This window comes from Chionomys nivalis, chromosome 8 (genome assembly GCF_950005125.1).
Source record: "Chionomys nivalis chromosome 8, mChiNiv1.1, whole genome shotgun sequence".
NCBI lineage: Eukaryota > Metazoa > Chordata > Mammalia > Rodentia > Cricetidae > Chionomys > Chionomys nivalis.
Window position 1 is genome coordinate 61,837,626 of NC_080093.1, and position 27,623 is coordinate 61,865,248.

Consider the following 27,623-nt stretch of genomic DNA (forward strand, 5'->3'; position numbering starts at 1 on the left):
ACCTTAAGTCCTGGTTGGGATGCACATGCATTTGGGATGTATAAAAGGAGGATGTCACGGGTAGGATCTGGCCAAGGATGGACAGGAAATCTTGTTGGGGATTTGTACCCAAAGGGCACTCGCTGAGGGGAGCTGTGGCTCTTCTGGACCATTTGTCTCACCACTTTTTCACTGCATAGAGCCCAGAATTCTACAACTAAGAAGACTCATTTGTTCCATCTGAAGCAATTAGAATCTCACCCAGGATCAAGAGGTAGCTCAAGGCCATGATAACAGAAGTGCCTTGCTGTCTGCCTGTTCCAGCCACAGGGCCAAACAGGTTAGGAGTAGGATGTTAGAGCAGGCTAGACCTTTGTCTCTAGCAAAAATTGTATGATAGTGTACAAAATAAGAAACCACTGCACACTTCTTTTAGAACCTGTAGAGAGCCCTCTTCTCGCTGTGGCTCCAGTGTGGGGATTCACGATGGATGCATATGAGTTATAAGGTTTGCCACAGGGTGGTGGCAGCTTCTGCAGCCCTTGCCCTGTTGCCTTGGTATCTGGACAGAAAATTCATTTTGGTCTTCCTAGACCCTCTGGCCCTGCCCTGTACCTCTGAACTTTGCACCTTTGCCTCCTGGCTGAAGTATACTTTCCAACCATGACCCTAAGTGTTGACTGCCCACCGAGTCATGAACAGGTGACTAGATCAAGGTGACTTCATGGAGGGAGAGAAGCAGGTGCACTTAAAGGGCACCTGTGAACTGGAGACTCAGGCATCATGTTGTTCCTGGCGGGAGTCAGGTATGGGGCCATGAGAAGCAGTCCTAGAGTAAGGGGCTGGTTTGAGTTTCCCACTAGGTAAAGCAGCCCAGCACTGCCCTGGAGATGCCATTAGAGTCAATTGAGAGACAGATGTCGAACTCTGAAGCTGATGGGGTGGAACAATGATGTTCTGGGCTGTGGGATGGAAGGCGTTCGCTCATAGGGAACTAGTGGTAGGGGCCACCTGGAGCCATGGGCCTGGAGGCCCAACCACCAATTCGTCTGAATGGTGGTTTGTTTCAGGTAAAGAGATGGGTGGAGGATAGAGAGCAGAGACAAGCAAGGTGTCCTGGTCCTCACCAGACTTTAGGAAGAGAACAAGAGGGACAATAAACAGAAAAAGATTTCATGTGTGTGGGGGCAAAAGCAGATGCCCCCACACTCGAACACTGTGGACAGCAAAGGGTTCAGTTGTTTCCATTCTGGGAGTCTCCAGGAGTCTGTTCTGTGTTCATCCAGGAAGCAGTGTCTCCTTGAATCTCCAGAATCGACAAAATAGATGCAGAGGAGCAAGCAGGAGAGGCGCTGGCATTGCACAGTCAGAGAGTGTCTAGAACGTCCCTTTCTGGGGCTTAGGCTGGCTCAGAAACATTGACAAAATGGCTTATGTCCTTTCTGTGGGTTTTTTATTTTAAAACCCATCCTTTTGGAAAGAGGATGATATAATACTGCTTTTCAAAGTATTCTGAGATGCCTGTAGGTTTCCAAAGTAGGTAAGACAAGACAGGCACCTCCCACACTGCCTTTATGACTACATTCCTCATAGAAGGACAGGCTGCAGCCTGTGCCATTGTCTTCCCAGAACAACTGGCTTCAGAGCCTCATTCTGGAACCCAGGATGGAGTAGGACTCAGGAAGGTGGCTATCTACATAGTAGTACCCATGGGTACAAATACTCCCTGAATTCTGTCTCCTGATTGCACTCTGAAAGTCTTATTGTCCCTGGCTGGGATGTCTGGCTGCCCCACCAAGAGAAGCATGCCATCTGGAGAAGGTGATGCAGAAATTGTTTGTCTTTGAGTCAAGGATGTGTGCCAAGGTACCAGGGAAACATGTCTGAAAAGAGACCCTCATAGCCTCACTAAGTCCCTCTCCCCGCACACTATTGCTACCTTCCTGCCCTAGCTTTCTGTTTTGACTTGTACTTGATGGCAAGCATTCTCCATGATATTTCATAGTAGAGGAGGGATGTTAAAAGTGCCAGGCAAGACCACTAGGTTTCTTTAATTGTGGAAGACACATTAAATAGAAACAAACAGAATTAAACAGAAAGCTTTGCACATAGTTAAAAAAAAAACTTGGAGCCTAAACAACTGTTTAATTCCTAGAAATTTTCAAAGCAACAGGAAACTCTGGAAGAGCTGCCTTGTAACACACCCATAAACTTTTGCCACTCAACCCTGCTTGTGACAAGCTGCATGCTCCAAGCTATCAAGCATTGCTCAAGGATTGTGACTTGCAGAAGGGTCCTCCAGGGCAGCAGGGCTGGCCAGGCACCTGCATGATGAGCTGTTTACCTGCAGTGGCTCCCACTGGGCTGTCAGGCCAGGCTCTCATCTGCTGGTTTGCACAACAGAGCCCGGGATGATTTTCTTCTGTTAGACTTATGTCCTGCTGGGTCTGTGACAAAGCACTGGCCCTGGGTTTGGAGAGGTAGGTTCCACCGTGAGCCATGCCCAGTGGGGGCATGTCTGTAAGAGCACAGCAGCTGGGCTCCTTGCACTGCTGGAAACCAAAGCTGACCATCTGCCCCGCCTCTGACCCCAGTCCTAGTCCAGGAACTTCCCAGGAACTCATCACCTGAGCCATTCTGCTTCGGGTCCTGAGCACAGTCTGCTGTCCCTGCTCATGGCTCTTAGAGGCTGTTTATCTTTCTAGGACCAGCCTTTTGTGCTCATCTGTCACAGGTATGCCTTTGTCTGCACTGGCTCCAGCCTGCCACTCAAATCCCTGCCTGCTCCCAGCCTGCATCATTCCTACCTCCTCCAACAGCTAAGTCTTTAGCAACAATTTAGAACACCAGTAACCCATCTCTTGTCCCTTCCTGGCCATGGTGTGTGTGTGTGTGTGTGTGTGTGTGTGTGCTGATGGATGAATATGCATGTGGAGGTCAAAGGACAACCTCAGGTAAATTTCTCGGGTGCTATCCACCTTGTATTATGAGACAGGATCTCTCACCTTGCCTGGAGCTCTACAAGTACAGACAGAACTGGCCAGTGAGTTTCAGGAATCTGCATGTCTCTCTCTGCCTTCCAAGCACTGGGATTACATGTGTGTGCCATCATACCTGTTTTATTGTTTTATTTTGTTTCACATGAATTTTGGGGATTGAACTTTGGTCCTAACGCTGCAAGGAAAGCTTGCTACTAATAAAGCTATCTTCTATAGCCCATTGGCCATGTTTGTTTGTTTTTTTGAGACAGGGTTTTTCTGTGTAGCTCTTGCTGTCCTGAAACTCAAATTCATTCTGCAGACCAGGCTGGCCTTGAACTCACAGAGATCTACCTGCTTCTGCCTCCCAAGTGCCGAGATTAAAGGTGTGTGTCACACTTCAACCTCAAGCTAGGGATTGCCTCACCCCATCTCTGCTTTGGAACAACGTGAGCACTATTGCCTGAGGGTTATACAGCTTTCCGTGTATGGCATGTCAGCAGGCATGAGCTCTGTAACCCAACTGAGTCCCCAAGTACCTCTGGGAAATTTCCGCATGACCTTGAGGGACTGGGAGGCAGACAGACAAACAGGGAGAAGGACCACAGCTAGATAATAAAGGAGGCAAACTTTCCAAAACTGGGTTATTCCTCACCCACTTGACCTGAGACGAAAGCCTGGCAGTTTAAAACACTGGCCCGGTAGGCTCTATCCCCCACCAGCAGGCCTTCTGTTGATGGACTACTCGGCAAGTTGAAGGCCTTGATCGGGACACAACAGTTGTAGGCCAAACAACCATCAAACTTACCACTCCTAAATTGGTGGAGGAAAACTCTTCAGAGACCTAAAAGACCCTCCAGCTCTGGAGCCGAAGAGCCCAGATTTTTCAGCTTCCTGACTCCTACCTGCTTTGCGGAGGGTCTTTTCCTGTGTGTCGGCTGCATGCATGTTTCCTCAACTCTGACAAATGCCTTTCTTTAGCTGCTCTCTGTGGTGTTCAGGATCTCTCCTCTGCTATCTGTCTCACTCTAGATGTCCCCCCCCCCGCCCCACTTTTAACTCGCTAACCGGCCCTGCCAAGACCCCTGGACTGCATCAGCATCCACAGCAGACTACTCAGACGAGATGAGCAAGGTATGTGGTAACTGACAAGTCTCCTAAAATGGGCCGATGAGAGGCTGTGGTCGCTGACACCTCATTTCCTAGCAAGCATTACAGAGACCTCAGTCCTGCTGCTCTAATGGGACCCACCTCTCCTGGGACCTGTGTAGGGATAAGTCCCGCCCATTAGGGGGCGTGTTTGCCTCGGGCTAATGTTTACTGATAAATCTGCGGGGCATGATCCCAGCAGCCCCTTTTTCTGCTTTCCTGTTCTCCGCGGGAACCTGTGGTCCTGTAAGTCTATTTCCCCATTAAAGCTATATATATTTTTATAATCTGTCTGCATTCATTTACGCCGTTACAGACCTGGCCACTCACCATAGTCCTGACACCGTATTGCTTTTCCACTTTTTCCTTCAGTTGCTTGAAGCAGGCTTCCATGCGCTCGTGGAACGGCCTCAGGGCCTCAGTGACTTTGTCTCCGTGGATCCTGATCCCTTCAGCCAAAAATGGAATCTGAAAAAAAAAAAAAGAAAAGAAAAACAAAATCACAGGTTGGCGGCCCTGACTTGGGGGAACAGTCTAGACTGAGCAATGCACAGCAGGAGGAAGTAACAGCAGGCTGGCTGCACCTGCTTTTGTTCCCAAATCAGAGTGACTGGTTAAACTCATCAGCACGCAGGTCGCTCCCCACCCCCAGATAAAGAAATGTTTAAATAAGAACTGTTTGGGTCTTGAGGGAACCTTAAGGAGGGTAGAGCTCCCCACATGATGGGTGCTCCGTTACTTGGCAGGGGTGGGAAGAGTCTTGTCACTCAATCCATCCCCAAACAGACTTAACATCAGTGTTTCTCCCTGGAGTCTGGGGACAGATGTGCTTTGAATGTGCTCACATGTGCCTTGTTCTGGTAGCGAAAGGTCATGGCAGAGCCCATTCATCAGCTGAGAAGATTGTATTTATAGGCAATTGAGAAGCCTGCCCCAAACATAACAATCCAATTAGAGGTGATCTATCGTCCTGACGGATATTCTGACTTGGAAAGAAAAACTAAATTTATTCTCCCTCAAAACCAAAAATAATCGCTTCTCTGCCGACACGACTGTCACAAGGGATCCACGCCAACACTTCACTTCCGCAGAAATGATGCTGACCTTTAAAATTGCCACGTGAGACATTTTCGTTCTCTCGGTGGCAGAGACCCCTGGAGCGGTTGCAGCTAGAGGGTGGGCAAGGGAGCAGGCTCCATTCTGTCCCTGAACTCTGCTTCTCCCCTGGTACCCAGACTGGAAGTTAGTCAGTCTTCAATGCAATCAAGCTAAGAGGCTTCCTCTTAATAATTTATAATTAAATAAAGATACTGATTAAAAACTGATTTTCCTAATAAGATAGAATACCAACGCGAACCAGCATATTTATTAGTAAGAGGGATAATAAGTACACAATTGAGTTTCATGTGAACAAACTCAAGGAATCTTAGCAAGATGAATCAACTCATGATCTGTTTCTGCTTCCTTTTATAGCACACAGCTGCTGCCTCTCTTGTACTCCAGGAAAGGGGGGGGGGCACGAAAGTATCCCCATATTCAAAGCACCCAGCCTGCTCAGAAGCCACTGATAGAAAAGTTTGTTTTGTTGATATTTGGACCTAAATCCATTATTTTGTGATAACTATCCAGTTATCACAAAAGACCCATGTGCAGCTGAACCTTCAGAACAAGGGTGTTTTCATAGTCCCTGTGAATTCTTCATGTAGATGCCAGCTTCCCAGGGCTTGTTGTCATGTGCCCAGGGCCAGCCTAAGAAATGCTCACTGCCAGGCTTTCTCTTCCTGAGTTCTGACTGGGGGAAGGGTAACGACACAACAACGTTGGGACAACTTTGGATGGCAAGGCAAATATATTGTCTGAGAAAGAGGGGAGGCAAGCAGGTGTGGGAAGGCTGTCTCTAGGCGAAGCCATAGTCACTGTAGACACTAAGAGCAATTCTGATTTAGAATGGCTGTTTCAAACGTGCAAAATACAGTCTAACTATCCTGTGTTTGGTGGTGGTGGAGGTGGTGATAGTCGCCAGGTGGCAAAAGTATTCTTTGTATCAAAGAGGATACTTGATGGATGAGAGAGGTGAGACCCTTGTTTGCACTGGGATTGCTGGAACCTGTGGCTTGGCAGGCGAAACTTAGGAGGTGAGAGATTACACAGCTCTCAGGCATCCCTGACACTGGGCAGATAAAGCCTTCTCATAGGATAGGATTTGGCCCCTGCTTCTACGTCTATTTGGAGCTGAGCTGCAGCTGTGATCCTAACTGAAAGGAAATAAAAAGCCATTCCGTGCAGCTCTGTCCAACAAACGAGGTGCTTAATACACGGAGGGAAACCAGAGACCTCGGGCCTGAAACGGTCTTTCGAGGCCCTTTTGTTCCACATGTTCAAATTATCTCTGGCATGCAGATTCCTAACTCCACACAATTGCCATTAGACCCAGAAACTATGCCCCACAGTTTGAGTCGTTATGGGTGCCCCTGGAATCTGCTATTTCTATAGAGCCTCAGACTCTGGAAGAGGTGTGTGTGTGTGTGTGGGGGGGGGGCTTTCCCAGTCACACCTCCAGAGTTCAAAGTGAAACCTTCGACCCTTTCTCAATAGTGCTCTCCTCAAGTACCGTGTTACGTGTGCCCTGACGAGGTCCAAGTCCTGCCAGCAGCAGGGAACAGCTTTGTTCACCGCGCTGAGGGCGCTGGCCCCTGCAGAAAGGGCGGTGCCTATTGTCAGCTGGGAACGATGAGTGAGCTTTACTCTCTCATCTTTGCACGTTTCAAAGAAAATAAGTATGCTGTGTAGTCACTCACTAGGAGAAGGCGTGGCCTCGTCTTTGGACACTCTGCAGGTGTGTCAGAGGAAAGTGAGAGGCGAGCCTTTGAGGGAGCAGTTCCTGACTGAGGAACCACTGCAAAGTCTGCAGGGGCAGCCTGCATCATGCCCAGTCTTTCAGCTGGCGAGGCCAGGTCATCACTGTCCTCGTCTTCAGAATCATGAAGCAGAGCTGAGGAGCAGCCTGAGGTTGACCAGGGTTAGGGTGAGGGCCAGGTCATCACTGTCCTCGTCTTCAGAATCATGAAGCAGAGCTGAGGAGCACCTGAGGTTGACCAGTAATCTTACCAGTACTGTAGGCCATGGAGGCATGTTTGTCTACGGCCGTACACCTGTGAGGTAACACTGCCAACAAGCCCTGGGACTCCTCCTAGGAGAAATACTGCTTCTGCCTAGACAGAATTTCGGGGAAAACTCAAACTGAATAAACTAATGAGCAAAAGGAGAACAAGGCTAACTGTAAAGCTCTCGTTTTTTAATGAACATACAACTCAATTACTGATACGAAGATATCAAAACTCTTGCAAATGAGAGCAAAATCGCAGGTAATGTTCTGAATATGTATTTTTCCCTTTGCTCTTTCATTTAATGAAGTCGCTAGAAAACAGATTCTTTCAACTTTACCATGAGCTGCTTTAAAATTCATCTTTTAATATAGTTATTAGGGGCGATGACATGATGTGGGCATAAAGTCTCTCTCTGGGGAACAAATTATTTTCCTCTGTATGACTTGAAACTCATAAAATCCAATTTGCTGTAAAAGCTTACAGGGGGAAAAAATCAATAGAACTTCTACAGACCAAACTAGTTTTTGTGTTATGGCATTCTGGGGGTATTTTGAGTTCTGTGCCCCCTTGGTTTCTAGGGCCTCAAATGGAATCATCCAAAATTTAAACTCTTTCCCACTTTTTCTTTTTAAAATAAAGTCATGGGGCTTCTATGGACGTGACTTACATTCTGAGTGAAGAAACCACTATTGACCAATAGTGTTCCTCCCTTGGTATTCAGAGGGACCTTATCATGTCACAAAAACAATTCCAAGGGCAATCAGACCTCAAGAGACATATGAAAAAAAGGATCAAAACATCTTTTTCTCATGTAATTCCCTTAAAAATGCATAGGGCTGCAAACATGAAAATGTCCACGATATAAAAAAGAAAACCCAAATAATAACAAGTCTTAGTAAAGATGCAGAAACTTGTATTCTAGCTGTTTGTTGTATAGGATGACTCAGCCACTGCAGATAAGTTTGGTAACTGGTGAAAACCTCAGACCTAGATTGTATGAGCTACAGAAAATCTAGCCTCCAGGATATGCAGAGACCAGAAAGCAGGGAGACGACAGGTGTTTGTGCACCCATGTTCATTGTGTCATTAGTCACACCAGTCCCAAGGTGACACAATGCAAATGCTCACCGACAGAGGAACGGGTAAACCGTGGCATATCTACACAGCAGAATAATTATTTAGCCTTACAAAGATATTCTAACATAAGCTACAACATGGATGAAACTTGAAGTCATGTGGAGTGAAATAAGACACACCAAAGAACCAAGCATACTCAGTTCTACTGACAAGAGTGTCTTAAGACACCAGGTTCACACAGACAGAAAGTGGAAGGGCAGATGCCAGAAGTTGAGGGAAGAAGGGACTGGGGAGCACAATTACACCTGGGGTGTGTGTGTGTGTGTGTGTGTGTGGTACTTAGAACTGTGAAAATCCAGTCATCTTACATATCTGAAAGCAAGTTTTGAAGACTTCTATCTTGGTTGCAAACTACAACTCAGACCCACACCCTAAGTGGTCTCTGTGATGGTAACAGAAATGTCACAAGGATGAGACTCTTTTAGGAGTCAGTATAGAATGCCAGAAAGGTCTCCTAGGAGGGGCAGCTCTGTGCTGAGTCCTTAGGCCCACTCAAGAGACTAGGGCCAGGCTTAGCCATGCATGTGGCCTGGTTACCTATCTAATTCTAGCAGAAGCTGGCTAGCTCTCCATGTCTGCAGTTTGTGTATATCCCTAACTCCAGCACAGGCTGGCCCACTCCTACCTTCTGCAGTCTGGCTAGTGGGGCTGCACGTGATGAGGATCATATACCCTACCCATCATGTCCTTCCTGCCAATGTGAGGAGATTTGTAGCAAGTTGCTCCAATGGCAGAGCAAACAGATGGAGTACGTGTAGAATACCCAACCCAGGGGCTCCAGGAGGCACAGACACCAGAGAAATACAAGGGTCCCTCTGGAGCACCCTACTCTTGAAGTGGACAGCCCAGAAGGGGTCAGCCTAGAAGCAAGAATGGAAGCAACAGAACACTCAAAACCACAAAGATATTCATCCTTCTGAGCTGCCTCTTCATAGTGGAAGCAGTGGGCAGGCTGCAGCTACTCTATAATCTCTCTCTCTCTCTCTCTCTCTCTCTCTCTCTCTCTCTCTCTCTCTCTCTCTCTCTCTCTCTCCTCCACCTCCCCCACCACCCCCAGACCACGGTGGCCAAGGCAAGAGCTTCTGCTGCTGAGTCCACCTTGATATCTGATATCCTTCTATTAATCCCAGTCACACATAGGTTTCCTAGCAGATCTTGTTCATTAGTGACACAGAAGTTTGGGGGTGTTTAGGTGACTTTTTCATAGCGAATGTGTTAACCCAGAGGATGCCAGGCTGGTAGGAATATATGCAAAGGGGCCCAGGTCACCACCTTCCTTTCCTAGTCATACCAACCTGCCAGGCTATCAGGTCCTTGAGCTTCTCGATCTGCCCATGAGCCTCAGGATGCTCCTGCAGGTATCGGTCTGTGAAGAAAGCCTGCGGAGACAGGGAGACCTGGTCACATGTGATAGCTGTTTACATGTGATTGCCTAGCACAGCATTGCACATAGGAGCCTTGGGAAGTGATCCATGCATAACCTAGTCCCACAGCCTTCCCATGGCACTCCTTGCACACCTAGGGTTGGACCCTCTCCAGGACCCAAGGTCAAACACAATACAGGCAGCACAGAGGCAGCAGGAGTCCAGAAAGGCCACAGCAGATCTAGATTGCTTGGTCCTATTGAGTAGCAGTGGCTACGGCTCTTTCAGCTGTACCAAAGTTTGGAAGTTCACCCTGATAGCTGTTATTCTTCTCTTCTATTGAGTCCAGATGGATAATTATTTGTCTGGAGGACACAGACATTGGTGGGAGGGTACTAACTTTTCTTCTGTGACCATGACCAGTTCACTAGGAGATCCTTTTGGTCTTGGATTTCACTGTCTAAGTCTGTGTCAACAAGTTTCTTTTGTGTAGGCCCAGCAGAAAAATAATTTTGGTCTTGTGGACCCCATAGGCATCTTTAGTGTCTCAAATATGTCATTGCTGTGTCAGGGAAACTGTCAGAGGCAAGGGAAATAAATGCATGTAACCCAGTATTTGCAAAAATGGGCAGTGGGCTATGGAGGGCAGACCTGATTTAGCCTGTATCCCATGTTCTTTGGTTTCTGCCATTCTCTCTGAACTATTGTTGAAAGTCAGAAGTCCACTGAGCTCCTCCTGTGCCATCTCTTTAGGGTAAATATCTGGACTCTTGCTTATCTCCAGAATGGGATCTTTATGTCCTTAATGGCCCCAAGAGTTCTGGAAAGTGAGGGTGACTCTTCAGGATAGTTTTGGGGTCCCAGGGATAGAGTCTTGAAATGCTCAGCCCATCCCAGGTATGTCACGTGCCTTCTCATAGTTGGCAAAACCGCCCATGACAGCAGGATCCACAATGCCATTCAGGAGCATAGACAGGGGATTGATGGGCAGGCCAGGGTCATCCAGGTGCTGCTGGACCATGCTGCTGATCTTGTCATTGGTCAGCTGCATCGTCTCGATGGCATTCTCCAGTGGACTGATCTCTACCTACAAGGAAGAGAACATGGTGGGCATCATTCCAGCTATGGCAGTGTGCCCAAGTGAGGCGACCTCCCTGGCCTCCTGTACATTTTTTGTCTAACACCTGGTTTCTGTGAAAACACAGGTATTTGGAGTTATGAAAATTCACTCTGAAATGAATAGAATATTTTATGAATGAATAGAATTTATTCATTTCACGTGAGACTATATTCCTCCTTGGACATATTTTTACAGACACGATGATTCCCATTTTATAAGTCAAACTTTGCCTTGCTATGGGACAGTGTTATTTTGTTGTTTGGTTTTATTTATGAGTGGGATTTTACCTGTATATATGTCCTGAATATACGAATAAATTCTATTCATGCATTAACATGTCTTGTGCAGATCTGGAGGACTTTAATTGGGTTTCTCACCAGATCTCAGCCTAGCTGCCCTAAATGGCCTCTGCCTTCTGTCTACCTTGGTGGCTTTGGGATGGAGAATGAAGGTCTCAGAGTGGGAAGTGATCATGTCCCCAGAAGGGGCAGGCAAAGGGTCCTGAGGGTTCTGAGTAAGGGTGGGGAGGTCTCCATCTCGGCTCTTGTGGTGTGGGGAGAACTGGTGACGCAGGGAAATACAAATTCATGGAAGGGCCCCGAGCTCTCATTGGCATGAGCAAAAAAAAAGAGGGGTGGACATACAGAAGGGAAGAGCCAACTTGGCAAGATTAGTCAAGTCCTTAAGCCAAATCACCAGGTGTTTCAAGAACTCACTGTTAATTGAATGGCAGGAGCCATCTCCTGAAGTGGGATCCAGCCCCGTGAAGATACATGAACAAAAGCGTATTGTAATTAGTTTTTTCTTGTTTGTTTGTCTGCCTTTGTTTTTTTTTTTTTTTTTTTTTTTGAGACAGAATATTGTATGTCACCGAGACAGGCTTCAAATTCAATGCACAGTTGAAAATAACACTGGCACTTCCAATCCTCCTGTGTGCTGGGATTATAGGCGTGCCTGCCACACCCAATTATGTGGTGCGGGGGATAGAACCCAAGACTTTGTGCACACAGCAGAAGCCTTCTACATCCTTATGCTTTTATTGGATCATTTTATATGGACAATTGTCATAAGCCTAATAGTTCAGTCTTGGCAATAAACCCCATGGCATAGCTCTGCTAACGAAGCCACCCTATGAAGCTACCCATAAATACAAGTTCCATGTAAATAAAACTGTCCCCTAGTGCAGGAGATGACTTAGTGGTTACGACAACTAGCGGCTATTCCAGAGGACCTGGGTTTGATTCTGAACATCCACATGGTGGCTCACAACTACCTGAAACTCCAATCACACGGGATTCAACACCCTCTCTTTAGGCATCAGCAGGCATTGGACACACATGGCATACACAGGACATATATACAGGTAAAATACCCATTCATAAATAAAACCAAACAACAAAAATAACCCTGTGCCATAGCAAGGCAAAGTTTGGCTTATAAAATGGAAATTGTTGTGTCTGTAAAAATACGCCCAAGGAGGAATATATTCTCATATGAAATGAGTAAATTCTGTTCATTATTTGTCATTTAAATGGCAACAAAACTACCAGGAAGATGTTTTGTAGGGTGTTTACATCAGTGGGAATGTACTTTACGCTTCTATTTAGTTAGAAGACCTGTCAAAGCAATGCAGCTACGGCTGACATTACTAATGTGTGAGAAGGAATGGATTCTTGTCAGATAGCCCTGGGGGTGGCCACGCAGCTTTGGGAATAAGATGCAGGAGGCGATGAGAGATATTGATGCTCTGAAGTACGTGCAGGGTGGTGACAGGCACTGAAGGGTACGGAGCATGGAACAGGCCACAGTGAGCACAAGGCCCTTGGGGACATGGAGGGTCTGTCAAACACAACAAAAGAGGAGGGCAGGTACTTCTCAGGAGTCTCCTTACCATGAAGACAGATTTGACTTCAAACCACCTTAAAATTCCTGGCAGCTTATAGGCTGTAGTGTAGATGGTTCTCTCGATCCACATATTCTGTAAAAAGAGCCCACACAATACATGTCAGGATGGGGGTGCCAGCAGGAGGGGACTCTGTTCTGTTGGGTTTCTGTGTGAGCCCAGCATGTGGGTCTTCTAGCAGGAAAAGGGCTGTGATCACATTGGACAGGTGTGTGTGAACCCCAGGAGCCTTGTTCTATTTGACAACCACAACTCATCATCAAAGCACCATGTTTCAAGCCTATCAAACTTGTTTCTCTGCTGTTTGGCATGGAATTGTAGTGGGTGAGGAGGGGTGATATAAATACCTCAGAATGATAGGAGTTCCCTCTGAAATAAGTGTGCTTGGGAAAGGCATCCACATGAAGTTTATGTTAGCCTTTCCCAGGGTTCAAAAGGAATTCAAAGGCACAAATGCATCAAAGACAAAGTTTCCTAAAATTGACCTCTTGACTGCTGTGGAATAATCCTTTTGTGCACTGTAAAAATTTGTCACTCAAATTGGTTTAATAAAAAGCTGAATAGCCAGTAGCTATCCAGAAAGTATAGATGGGACAACCAAACTAAGGATGCTGGGGTAAAAAAGGTCAGAGTCAGAGGAGACGCCAGAAAATGCAGAGGAAGCAGGATGTATATAAAATGAGGTAACATGCCATGAGTCACATGGCAAAGGGTAGACAAGAAATATGGGTTAATGTAAAATGTAAGAGTTAGCTAGTAACAAGCCTGAGCTATGGGCTGAGCATTTATAATTAACACTTCTGAGTAGTTACTTGGGAGCAGTTTGTAGGACCGAAACTTCCACCTACCCTCTTGTGTTTTAATAAAATCATTACTATAAACAATGTAATTATTATGTTTATATTCTATAGGAACATAGTGCAGAAATAGAAGGGTGACATGGTTTATATTCTATAGGAACACAGTGCGCAAAAAAGGGTGCCATGACCCACAAGTACTGATGAGGAGCGACACATTGTCGCATCCTTTGTTCAAGGCTTCTCTTCCATTGCTATGACTTTTCACATGTAAATTTTGTTTAGTTTTTTGAAACAGGGTCTCACATATTCCGTGCTGGCCCTAACTTGGTAGGTCTTTCAGGATGAACTCACACTTCTGATCCTAACTGCTCAGATTACATGTGTGCACCACAATACCCACTCATTTTCTGCCACGCTAAGGATCAAACCTAGATTTTTGTATGTTCTAGGCAAGCATTCTACCATCCAGCCCTAGGCATATTTCAAATAGAATCATCTTCTAAAATATATTCTTCGTAAAGCTACACCTCACACATTGCAAGAAATGTTTTCAAAGCAAAGAGCCTAATTCTGTGCCTCTTTAATGGTTGATTGACAGCTTTAGTAGAGGGGCAAACTATAACTTTCCAGACTGTCACCTTCTTGGGACTAACAATGGAGCGACAATAACAGAATGCTGGCCTGTCCTTTATAATCTCTGACATTCCAGAGGAAAGCAAGGGGACAACAGGAGCTTCAGGGTCACAGGCAGATCTGTCTCCCAGGCCATGCTCCTCTGCCTGTGTTCTTAGGGACTTGCTAGAGAAAGGGTAGACTTTCAGAGCCTGTCAACTTTCTCCACGTCAATATCCTTGTAAAGACCCTGGGCTTATCTTCAGCTTCAAGGTCAGTTCCTAACTTGGATCCTCCCTTGGTTGTCTCCTCGATAGCCCTTGTTCCTGAAGGCTTCATCCTCTGTCAGGCTTAGAGATGCTGAGCACAGCTCTTGGCCTCAAAGGGCAGTTTTTCTAGCATTTGTCCTTGGAGTTAGAAGCCTGTAGAAGGGGCCAGGATCAGACTTCTCACTACTATAAAACACTCTGCTCTTTTCTGGAAGCCTGAACCTCTGTCAGGCTGTGAAGGGCTAAATCCTGGGGCTTCTGAATGCTTCATCTATGCATGAGGACCCAAATGGGGCCATCGGGGGATTTTGGGGCCATCTAGAAACAGCACAAGCTCTGAGGCTTAGCACAGCTCAAAATGTCAGGTGTCTCGATTATTCTTAGCTCTGCTGCCAGCTCGCTGAGCGCTCTTCAGCAGTCTGCTTGGCGTCCATGTGTCTATTCCTTACAGTGTAAGAATATACATACTGCAAGAAGGGGAGTGGGTACGGGGTGGCGGGGAAGTCAATAAATCCCTGGGTCCCAGACACTGTAGAAAGAACATGATTTGTGATCGTGAAAGAAATACTCAGAAAGCTGTGAACTCATCGTTCGCACAGATGGATATCCAGGTTGTCTGTGTCTAGGTGCTGACCCTAGTCACACTGTGAGGACCAGGCACTACAGGGTTGGGATGTTAGCACTGGCTGAGGAGCCCAACCTTCATCTTAAAATAAGGAGTCACCTTACTCCAAGCTCCTGTCAACACACAAGGATACTGGCCTGGGGGCTGGAGGGGATACCACTAAGGTAACTGCCAGGAGCTGTGAAGGAAACTCAGGTTTTGTCCCGAGGATTCCTGCAGAGGGAGGGTCAATGTCCTTCTGCCCAAGGCAGTCCTGAAAGTAGTCTCCAAAACCCGCTTTACTTAGGTGTGAATGATAGTCACCTTTGGCTTCCTGGACCCCAAAGGCATCCTGACTACAAAAGAAAGCCATTTTAGTAGGGCTGGTTCTTGCTGTCACTCAGGGGCGCAGGTTCCCTTGCATTAGGGGTCTAAAGAGGGATTCTGCAGGGAGGAGTTCCAGTAAGAAAGGTATTAACGGGTCAAACTTGTCTGATGCCTTTTAATGGTTTACTTGTTCAGTTTCAGAGAGAGAGAGAGAGGGAGAGAGAGAGAGAGAGAGAGAGAGAGAGAATGTGAATAGGTAGAGAACAGAGGTCAACCTTGGCTAGGTTCCTCTGGGTACTGGTCACCTTGTTTTGTGGATCCCTTATTGAGACCCGGGGCTTACCTAGTAAGTTAGAGTGGCTGACCAGTGAGCTCCAGGGACCTACCTTATGCCGTCACCCCAATGTTGGGATTATAAACCTTTTGGATGCGGGTTCTGGGATTTGAACTCAGGTCCTCATGCTTGTAAGGCAAGCACTTTACTAACTGAGCCATCTCCCCTGCATGGCAAATTTCTAAAACACTATATGGATATGTGTTACTATTTCCAAGGCCAATGTGATGGCTACAAAAAGGAAGAAGTATCAGGCAGGGTCTGGAGCCCTGATTGGTTGTCATGACCAGGAAGACAGTCAGGGAGATGACTGGGTTCAGGTTAGAGACGCATGGCATGGCCCCACAGATGTCAGTCCAGAATGTCAGTGGAAACCCGCCGTAGTGTGATAAACTCCGGGGAGGCCTGGTGGTGGCTTCACCTCACTGCCATTGTCACCCAAGGCCAAATAAACCTCTGGCATTCTGAGCATTGAGAGTCACTGCAAGGGAACACCCAGTGCCCTAATGCCGTTGGTCCACTATTAGATGTCTCTGCTTGCTCACTAATAGGCTGTATGAAGTGCTACTAGCTTTCTGCAGCCTGGAGTATAATGCCTAGGATGTCTGCATAGGAGGCACAGAGACATTTAACACTGTCCATGGTGGCCTGGTGGGGATGTGCTTTCCAGGTCCTTCTGTGGCTGGGAGAACAGGTGAGGCGTTTTGAGTTTTGTTACAATGTTGTAGATGGTGCTGTTTTTTAATTACCGCGAATTCATTGTCTGGGTTTTTTTCCCCTTTCCGGATGGGTCGAGAATATTCAAATCGCTGGACTTCATTCACCCTGTAAAAACTGTAGAAAGAGAAAAAGTAAGATTTTTTAACCAGCAAGCAGCTTGTTTTTAGATGGAGGTGGGGGGTCTGCAGGGTCGCAGGGTTGGCCTCACAATATAGCAGCACTACATCTCAGGAAGTGTCCCCAACCTTGGCCTAAAGCTATGGCCTTGGTCCACTCTCCTTCTAGCCCTGAAGGGAGATGGTAACAGCACAAAGGCTAACTGGAGACTTTCACCTCCTCTTTGTCTCTGCCAGTGCTCAGGAGAGAAGAGATGCTGAGGAAGAAAAGCAGGCAGGTGGACCTGGCAAAGGCTTGGGAAGGTGATGTGAAGGAGAGAAAAGGGGCCCGTGGATTCAACAGGTGTGCTCACTATGGCAAAAATCAGTAATGTGTTATTTTAGTGATGTGTGTGTGTGTGTGTATGGAGAGAGAGAGAGAGAGAGAGAGAGAGAGAGAGAGAGAGAGAGAGAGAGAGAGAGGAAATTCATCATGTAGTCCTGGTTGACCTGTACTTTGCTATGTAGACCAAGCTGGACTTGAAGTCACAGAGATCCACCTGCCTCTGTCCCAGCTAGCTGAATAATGTGAGTTAACTTTATATAAATTGAAAATATGTTATCTTTAAAAAAAAAAAAAAAGGTGTCATGCACTCTGGTTTCAGACTTTTGAGAAAGAGATCCAGCAGATTCCAGAATGGTATGCAGGGCCATTAACAACCTGTTGTCTCTCTTCCTTAGGAGATGAGCTTGTGCTTGTGAAGGGTGTGTGTGTGTGTGTGTGTGTGTGTGTGAATGTACACAGTGCCATCTGAGAGGCACTGTGAACCCTCTATTTGCCTGATGCTGCATTTCTGTGAACAAACTCGCTACAAACAGGCAGTTCTGCTGTTTCCATGACCGCTAGGATGAAAGGCTAAAGGGCCATGGAGCAACAGGATGCAGAACAAACAGACCAGAGGCAGAGCAGGCATCAAAGAGGCTGCAGCCCCCAGCGGGGCAGAGATCAAATAAAGAACTCTCCACATCAAAGAGCCACTGGGGAGGCTGACTCTACAAAGCTACCCAGTTCATCAGGTGCAGTTCATCCCACTGGGATAAGTGCATTTTAAATACCACAGCATGACCCTGTCTGTGTCTTCACACGTGGAGGTACACACGTGTGGAGAGGTGAACATGTACATGTGGAGGTCAGAGGACAACCCTGGGAATGGTCCTTCGGGCACCTTCCAATCTTTGAGACAAGGTCTCTCAATAGCCAGAAATTTTGCTGAATAGGCTCTATGGGCCAAACAGGAAGTTTAAAGCCTGAAGCATTCTACCTGGTGGTTTTTGTTTTCTGTTTTTTTTTTGTTTGTTTGTTTGTTTTCTTTTACATGTGAGTTTGGGGTATTGAACTGGGTCTTCATGCTGGCAAGGCAGGCGCTTCACCAATGCAATGGTTCATTCCTCTAACCCTAGGGCCGGAGGTTTTCACTTTTCATCTCATGGGGAGCAAATACTGTGATCTCTGTTCATAAAAGGCAGCGAGCCCACATCTGCAGAGAGTAGGGCCAGGGAGGGGTTTGTACACTGTTGGGGAGCCTACTCTGAACGTGTGGTCTCTAAGGGGAACAAAGGCTCCCTTTCTCTTCCAGGTTTTGTCTTCCTAATCACTGGGGAAGGAATCCTCTCTGCACCCCTCTAATTACTTTCCTTCCCTTTTGTGGGTACCAGAAATCATTACCTTCCCTTGTTCTTGGGAGAGGGTAGAAAAAAATCATCTGAGTTCTTCAAAGGTTAAAGTTCACACGTAAAAAGGTAGAGCCATAAGCAAGAGACCCATCATTAGCATCTTGCCACCTCCTATTGGTAATAAAGATAGCATGGTTACCTTACAATCTGTTCAGACACTGGCCGGTGAAATTTAGGGGGCAAATCTAGCTTGGGCTTCACTGTGAAGCACTGGATATCTGAGGGCAGAGAGTTAAGGACCACGTGACAGCACACACGACAACCAGAAGCCCTGCCACCCGAAAGCGCAGTACATCAACTGCTGTCTTAAAGGATACACTGCCCAGGAGAAGTCTTGATGTCATCGCCTGGTGGAGATGTTGTCTTCATTTTCTCCGCATTGGGAAACTGAGTTAGTAGCCGAGCTTCAAAATCTTCCCGTCGCTCGTATTCTTTTCCTCGGTAAATGAACACTTTGCCCTGGAAACAACGACTTCTGTTAAATAACACCACAGGTGAAGGACCAAGAAAAGCTCACACACAAGGGCGCTGGTATTCAAAACGTCTTTGATAGTTTTGATTTTCCCTTTTGAAGTCTGCATTGAAGAATGACCTGCAGCTGCATTCTCTAATCAAGAGTACCCAAGGGGCTGGAGAGATGGCTCAGTGGTTAAGAGCATTGCCTGCTCTTCCAAAGGTCCTGAGTTCAATTCCCAGCAACCACATGGTGGCTCACAACCATCTGCAAAGAGGTCTGGCGCCCTCTTCTGGTCTTCAGGCATACAGACAGAATATTGTATACATAATAAATAAATAAAAAAAAAAAAAAAAAAAGAGTACCCAAATACATATGGCTGAGCACTCCCCCACAAGCTTCGTTCTTAGCGATAACAACCAATTAAAAAACTATGGAGGAGGCCAACAAGATGGCTCAGTAGGTAGAGAGGCACTTGTAGCCAAGCCTGGGAACCTAAGCTCGATCCCTGGGACCCACATGATACAAGGAGAAATGCCTCCCACAAGTGATTATTCAAAGCTGAATCCGCCCACAGAACTGTGACCATTCTAGGCATCATTTAACCTCTCCTTTCTTTTCTCCTCCTCCTCCTTCTCCTCCCCCCCCCCCCATGGTATCTCTATCATGTATCTCTGGTTGTTCTGGAACTCACTACGTCGAACAGACTGACCTCAAACTCATAGAGAGCCACCTGCCTCTGCCTCCAAAACACTGGAATTAAAGGTGTGTGCCTCCAAACCTATCAGCCTTGATTTTCATTTCCAAGGAAGCAATAAGGATTCTTATGGGGGGGGGGGATCTTCCACTACAGTCAACCTGGATAACCAGCTATAAAGTAACCCAGACCCTCCGAGCTTCTGTGTTCTACTCTCTCCATCTTCCCCAGTAACCTCCCCAGAAGTTGCTATCCTGTCAAGAGAGCTGTTGGTCCTGCTTTTATTTTGTTGAGTCATTGTTCTTTGTCAAAAAAAAGCATCAACTCTGGTCATATATTTGGGACTTATCATCTTGTGGGAATACCCATGTACATGTAAAACTAATTAATTTTTAAGCTTCTCTCATATGAATTGCTTGTCAATTGAGTTCCCAGGCCCAGCAAAGGGCCTCCATGAGAATCTAGTGGCCAGCAGCAGCTGCCTCTCCCCTATAGCGCTCATTAAGTCATCTTTCTCCTGCTCCAAAGAATCCAGCTCTGCAGGGGACCAAGGGGTCCTCAGAGTGGTACCGGACTCCTGGGTGTCATATGGTGATCAACAGAGATGGCGGAAAGAGGAACCAGACCAAATGGGAAGACTCTGAGCTCCTGGTCTCCCTGAAACCTGGAGGCTGGACTTCTGACCAGCAGGCGGAGCTCTGTATGATCCTTACTCAACAATGATAAAGTCTACACAACCCTTAGGACTGATTTTTGTCATTTCTAAGTAACATTCTCCAATCTAGACTTCACTGGAAGCGGTTACCAAAGCCAGTTAAATCTGGCGTGGGCTTAGGTGGATGGGCACTCCCCTTACAGAGGCTACACTGTGGGGGCCTTCTCTATGTAGGTTCGAGGCAGTCACTCTACACACATCTGGAAGGAAGAGTGTTGAGACAAATAACAGATCTCTTCAAGGACCAGAGGTGTGTGGTTGTCAGCTGAGTCACAAACAGGTGTCAGCGGTTAGAACATAACACTGCTGCTGTCATTTGAAGGCTGCTGCCTCTTCCACCTGCCTAGTCCTCTCCTTGGTTGCTTCTGTCTAATCAGAAGCTTCTCTGCATCAGCCAGTCGTGCTAGTACACCCTTGGCTTATTAGTGGACAGGCATAGGTTGTTGGCAGTGAGAAGGAGGAAGACAGAGGAAGCGGGACAGAAAGAGACAGATAGAGCATTTTGCTACACATTCTTAGACCTGTGTTGACTAAAGTTGTAAACCAAAACCTAACTGACATGTTTTCACAGAGATAAGGGGAGACTCCTAGGTCATGCAATTAACTACTCCTGCTGTGGCCCAAATGCCCTCGTCTCCCTTCTACGCTTTACACACTGAACTAGAGTCCCCAAGGTAATGGTAACTGAGCAGGTATGAGCATTGGGAAGAGACTGGATCCACAAAGGTCTCCAGAAGTTTTTTCTCTCCCATCCTACAGGGCCTCATCAGACAGGGAATCTTCTGATCCCTTGAGCCTGGACTTCCCAGCCTCCAGGTCTGTGAGCAATGCATTTTGTTAGTCACCCTGTCTGTTATAACAGTCCAAACAGGTCTGAATAATCCCCCTTTCAAATCCCAATTTACTGTGCACTTTAACAAATTACTAAGGAAGTAACAGTTTAAAGTTTGGATTCCCCCCCCCACCCCGCTTTGTACTCAGGTATGGCTTGATGTATCGTTATGGAAGAAACAAATGCCCTATTTTTTTTCTGGTAGAAAAATGTCAAGCAGAAAGCAAAGTAATATGTAGTCTTAATTAGAAATATAAATACAGAGTCTGGGCCTCCTGTGAGGCCCTAGGAAGCCAAACATCTCAGGAAGGCACAGATTTACTAGAAAGCAGGCCACTCAGAAAGTAGGATGCATTTATTAAGCTTTACCCTCGAAGAAGGCACAATAATAAAAATACATAAAGGCTTTAATAGAAAAACACTAGAGTTATAGATGAAAACACTAATAGTATTTTCCAGAAACGTCCATTACTTTGCATTCTGCGGTCGTCCCTCCAACCACGAAAACAGGGCGGGGGAGAACATACATACAGTCAAAGATATTTATTCCTTGCGAGAATTATAAATATTAATAAGAATGCAAAAAAGCAACAAGCTCGATTTATGGGGAAAAACAGTGCCAAGAGAACGGTGAGATAGCTCAGCCTCTGCTCTCCCAGCAGCGTGAAGTTGCTAAACATTCCACCCACTTTTTGGTAACGGGTAATGTCATTGTCAGACTGACCCCTGCCAGGCGATCTGTGAAGCGTAATGAATATATTGCTACAGACCGGCAGAGTCATTCAGGTGTGTCGGGAAAGTCAACTCAGCATTAATCAAGCATGTTAAACTCTTTATTCTTACTTCACATTTTGTCCTTTGATGGTGGAAGTGACCCAGGATGGTCCCTGGAGTCTGCAGGACCCGTGCTCTAGACTGGATTGCAGCACGCCTCCCTGGGGGCATTCGTTACACATTCGGGCAGGCTGCTACTTTGCTGTTGGAGTTATAGGTAACTATATTCATGGTTGGTGGCCATCATATTGCAGGGGGATTCTGTTCCTGGGGCCTAGACTCTAACACTCCATGAGCATGAGTGTGCCTGGTCCAAGGTTGGCCTCTCTCTTCCTTGGGCCACAGACATGTTGGGGCATACATAAAGACAATAAAGTTTTTGCAAAATTAGGCAACTTTTACTACATGTCTTTTGTGTGTTTGTATTTTGTGTGTGCGTATATGTGTGTGCATGTGTGTGTGTGTGTGTATGTGTGTGTGTGAGATGGTAACGATGGAGGCCAGAGGAAGGTAGCTGATCCCATCGAGCTGAAGTTACAGGTGGTTTTGATCCACCTCACCTGGGTGTGAGAACCTAAATCTGGTCTCCTGGAAGGGCAGCAAGTACTCATAACTGCTGTGAGATAATGCTCTTCTACACTGTAAAGACTTGTCACTCACATTGCTTTAATAAAACTCTGATTGACCAGTAGCCCAGGGAGGAAGTATAGGCAGGTTGACCAGACTAGGAGAATTCTGGGAAGAGGAAAGGCAGAGACACAGTCATAAGCCAGGCGGAAAGGAAGCAAGATGAGAATTCCTTACTGAGAAAAGGTATCAAGCCACATGGCTAAACATAGACATGAATTATGGGTTAATTTAAGTTGTAAGAGCTAGTTAGAGCAATAGGCCAAATAGTTTATAATTAATATATGCCTCTGGGACTGAACAAAACTGCTGTGCCATCTTTCCAGACCCTAAGTTCTAGCTGTGGAAGTTGAGGAAATTCTGGAACAAGATGGTGGTGATGGTTTCTGTGCATGTGTGCTTATGCTACCGCAATACACAACTAAAATGCCCCAAACAGTAAATTATATTATATGTGTGTTTATGTGTAGGCATGTTCATGTGTGTATATGTACATGCATACCATAGAGTACATGTGAAGGTGAGAGGAGCCTTGGGTGTTGGTCAGTGCCCTGGACCTTGTTGAGGTGGGGTCCCTTTGTTGTTTGCTGCTGAATATACCAAACTAACTAGTCATGAGCTTCCAGAGGGTCTCCCATCTCCATTTCTTATCTTTTGGTAGGAGTGCTGGCATTATAGGTGAGTGCCATTGAGTATGTAGGTTCTGGGGATCTGGATTTAAGTACTCACACTTGTGGCAAGTGCTTTGCCCAAGGAGCCATCTCCCAAGATTGCTATGTATACTTTGACACAATTAAACACACATAAATCTCTGAGGAGAATTCTTTCATGAATTAAAAAAAAATCACACAAAAAGTATATATGCAACCAGAGTTCTCATATAATTAAAGAAAATATTCTTGGTCTCTCTCTGGCACCCTAGAGTCAGCAAATGACTTTGCTGGGTGAGACACCAAGACTAAAAGGGGTCTCTCTGTTGAATGAGTGACATTCGCTCAGAATAAGAAGACTCAGACTCACCCGGAGGAACGAAGGGAATCCTTGCCCGTAGTAGCCAACAGCAAAATAGTCCGGCTTGGGTCTTATTACCTTGACAATGTTCTCATAAAACTGCGCCTGCTTTTTCTGGAAAGAAAGATGAAAACTCATTTCAGGGCTGAGCAGAGCATTGGCGCATCCACCCTTCAGGATTCTTCTTGGGGACCTGAGGCCGGCACCTGGGAGAATCCGGTAGTTTTGACATGACTTTTCATACTGTCCAGCAAGGTACCCTAAACCTTTGGTCACTTGTTGTGACTTGGGGGTATTTTCAATAATCCAAGAGGATGATTTTCCTGTACTTTTAGTGTTAGTTTGCTTGTTTTGAAAGGATACAGGTCAGATGGTGGGAGCATCTGAAGGACAGAACTGTTCTGCTCTAAATTACAGACAAACATCCCATCACAAATGTGGTCCCCTGCACACACAAAAGGCACGGCTGAGGAGGCCGCCCTGGGATGATAGGACGCCCTGGCATGACAAGGTTCTGGCCACCACCTGTCAGCCTCCTCTTGTGGAAAAGGTGGAGGCTTTAAACCAGTTGAAACTCTCAGAGACTCTGAACTGTCAGGACCCCTGCACCTAGGATGTTAGCATTCATTATACATCACAATGGACGCTTTAACACCCTGGCCTACTTGAGAATAAAAAGCAAACGCTCATGGGCTCCAGTCACCCTGCAGATAAAGAACAACCATTTCCCAAGATAACAAAGAGGGAGCGGGTCAAAGCCCAGAGAATATCCGCGGTGGATCCGACGTGAAGATCTGAAATGAGAAAATCTAGGAAAAAAACATAACCAAAGTGAAGGCCTACCAGCAATTCACTCAGCTGTTCATAATCAAACATCTCCGTTTCGTACTGCTCTGCAAGTTCCTTGCCCAGGGCGATGGCCTCCTCCCACATCTGCGAGTGACAGAGATAAAACAGAGAGACCCAAGCATGAATCATGCATCCAGCCCAACAGCGGCATCATTATTCACAATGAAACCTCCAGAAACCCGCTAGATTAACAGACATTGCGGGGATCATGCAGGAAGCAGACAAGTGTTTTCTAGAGGTTCCGGGCTTTAGCTCAGGACCGGCGGTCTTGACTAACGCACTCGACCCCAGGCTCATCCATCACACCAGCTCTCCCCACAGCATGACGGGCTGCTGCCCATCATCACCTGTCCTCACTCTCCTGCTGCCAGTAATGGCCGCCAAGGACCATCTGTCAGGGCAGCCTCGGAGCCAGGGAAGAGCCACCGCAGGGTGAAGACACATTGCTAGGAGCATCTACTACGTGGCCACTTCCCAAATGTTCCCACTGCATAGCTGTCATGTTCCAGAAAGCATGCTGCCAGAAATGCCCATCCAAAGCTTCAGAATGCTTGCTTTTTGCAGATGTCAATCCTGCTAGCATTTGAAAAGGGACTTCCTATGGCAAATAGTTTGAGGTGCTTCTCCAAGTAACTTACTTTTAAAAACACATATAAACTTTTACTTATTTTACTTTTAATTGTGTGTGCACATGTGCATGCATGCATACGTGCACACACACACACACACACAAACACACAACATGAATACCAGTGCCCTCTGAGGGTGATGAAGCCCACTAAAGCTGGAGTTATAAGATGTGAGGTGCCCAGTGTGGGTGCTGGGAACTGAACTTGGATGAGCAATCTCTTCAGCCCCTTATCATCACCATGACAGCATTTAGTTTTTGAAATGTGGATGAACTTTTGACACACAGTAGTTATTTCCCATGGGAAAGGTAAACTAGGTGGATTGAGAAGCATGGTGGCATTCAGATGTGGAAGCTCCCCTAAGATGCCTCCCAGTTACTGCCAACTCTCCTCCTTTGGGCTTCAGTGACCCAGAACTTTCTCTGGCGTATTAAAACTAGAATATGTTTGCCTTCCCACCCTGACGGTATTCCCCCAAGGGCAAGGGCTGGGTGTCACTCATATGAAACTTGAGGACGTTTACCACCTGCTCCTCAAGGCTCAATACACAGAACTGAACGCTGACAGGAAGTGGCAAAGTTCAGGCAGTTCTCACCAAACTGCAATCTTCGCCTCAAATGTCTACATTTCCACAGCACTGTTGTTCCCAAGAGTTCACAGCCCTACTCCTCATGGGAGATGCTCATCCCTGCCCACTGGGGACAACCCCTCCTTGACAAGGGCATAGACCAGTGCGTCTTCACCCCTTTGGGGGGTCACATACCAGACATCCTGCATATCAGATATTACATTATGATTCACAACAGTAGCAAAGTTACAGTTATGAAGTAGCAACAGATTAATTTTATGGTTGGGGGTCCCCACAACATGAGGAACTGCATTAACGGGTCGCAGCATTAGGAAGGTCGAGAACCACTGGCATAGATGATCATGGTATGAGCCAAATAAAAGTGGGGATTTTTAGCAGCATCTAGATGATGCTGTCCATGATGTTCAGCCAGTCACCTGTGCTCCCTGGTTCAAGCTCTCCAATCACCCAGTAGGGGAGTATCATTTCCAGGCTGAAGACAGGGAAGTTGTAGATCAGAGAGGGAAGGAGCTTGCTCAAGGTAACACAGCGGATGCATGGTAGACTTGCATTCTTACTCTTGCAGATTACATGCCAGCACTTCGAGGGCTGTGGCTAAGCACACTCCTGGCACAGAGCCCGGCACGCTATCTGATAAAACAGGTCCACCACAGGCTTCGGGTATTGTCGACTCATTCAACTAACTGAAGGGTACTTCTATACTTACATCCCTCAGAGACACTCTTTTTGTACCCATTATTTTATAAACTGTCCCCTTTGCCCCACTGTGGGTTTTGAGACAGCATCTCATAGGGTCCCAGGCTAGCCTCCAATTCACCATATAGCTCAGGATGATGCAGAACTCCTGAGTCTTTAGCCTCCACCTCCCAAGTGCAGTGGATGGCAGGAGTAGGCATTTATGCCCAATATCACTTGGTATTCTTGATGAAGAAAAAAAGATGTGGTTCTGAATCAATGGTTGTAGTTTGAATAGTTTGAAAAGCAAAGCATAAGTATGTGGCTTGTGAGTTTCAGATACAGGGAGACCTGCATGAAGCAGGGTCTAGAAGGGGACAGCGTCAAGGGTCCGCACTTCATGCCTGTTCCCTTTGGTCCATGCTATCTCATATTCTCTGTGTACCCACATCTGCCTCTCTAGACTTCCAACATCCTCTTCTGGAGCCTGAGCTCACATTCCCCACAGAGCACCCTCCCCTGTAATGTTTCTTTTAGGCACCAGTGACCCCTACCTCCCTTAGCATATTTCCACTTCAAAGACAACACTCCCTTTCCTTGTAGGTCTCCTTCTGCAAGCTAATACACCTTCTCTTAGCTGCTCAGAGTTTTCAGACTTCTAATTCATTCCCGACCAAAAGCTTAATCTGTCTTGATCCTAAATGACAGATGAGGTGCTTTAGATACATAGCCAAGTAATTGTTTTTAAAAGAAATATAGGTCTCAAGTAAATATCTTACCCTGCTCACCCTGAGGTCTCACAACGGTGTTTTCTATCAGATTTTCTATAAATACACAACCCCTTTCCATGCCCCTCCACTTGTGTTAAAGGATTCCATACTGGGCAGATTTCCATCTATCTTTAATTGGACCAGGGCTCTACAGGGAGTGTGGGCAGTTCAGACTTCCAACGCGAATGCCTAGGAAAATATGTCAGCGTCACAGAGGAAGCAAATTCAATATGATCCAGATTTAGATTGTCTCAGAGCAAGAATCACTTTGACCTTTGGTGACTGAACCCGGGCTCAGCTCCATTCTTACAAGAGCTACAGGCTTAGCAGGCTTGAACAGCTCCAAATGAAAATGCCTGGGTTCACAGACAACTTCATTTTCTGATCTGAGGTCTGTAATCCAGTTCACGGCATCTAGGGAATTGTTGGCTACCGCCTGGAGGGGTTCTTTGGCCTCTGTGCTCTTCACACTGGACAGGTTCTTCCCTCTTTCTGAGATCCTGGTAATCTTTACTGTCTTCCTGAACCTTGGTTTCAGAATCTCTCATTTCTTCAAGCCCCGCTTGCAGAAATCTCTCTTTCTTGAAGAAACACCTTCCTCATTGCCATGACAGTGGCAGTAGAGGGGGCTGGGGAGACAGTGCCAGAAGGAAAGTGGGTGGCAGCCACAGAAGATGACCTGTGTTCAACTCCCAGAACCCACACATAAAGTCAAGCATGGGACTTGGGAGACAGCTCAGCAGGTAAGAGCACTTGATGTGCAAGCAGG

At 46.5% G+C, this 27,623-nt stretch overlaps 1 protein-coding gene across 2 annotated transcripts in view; it reads right to left on the minus strand.

The window, feature by feature from the left end:
• Dock1 (dedicator of cytokinesis 1) overlaps window positions 1–27,623 on the minus strand; it is a 497,567-nt gene that overhangs the window by 18,441 nt on the left and 451,503 nt on the right. For both annotated transcript variants that reach the window (XM_057777087.1, XM_057777086.1), the window contains exons 39-47: window positions 24,186–24,275; window positions 23,352–23,456; window positions 18,550–18,691; window positions 18,372–18,450; window positions 16,433–16,517; window positions 12,726–12,812; window positions 10,625–10,801; window positions 9,646–9,729; window positions 4,437–4,574 (exon numbers count right to left, since the gene is read on the minus strand). In XM_057777087.1, the coding sequence (XP_057633070.1) occupies window positions 4,437–4,574; window positions 9,646–9,729; window positions 10,625–10,801; window positions 12,726–12,812; window positions 16,433–16,517; window positions 18,372–18,450; window positions 18,550–18,691; window positions 23,352–23,456; window positions 24,186–24,275 (987 nt within the window). The remainder of the gene's footprint in view (window positions 1–4,436; window positions 4,575–9,645; window positions 9,730–10,624; window positions 10,802–12,725; window positions 12,813–16,432; window positions 16,518–18,371; window positions 18,451–18,549; window positions 18,692–23,351; window positions 23,457–24,185; window positions 24,276–27,623) is intronic.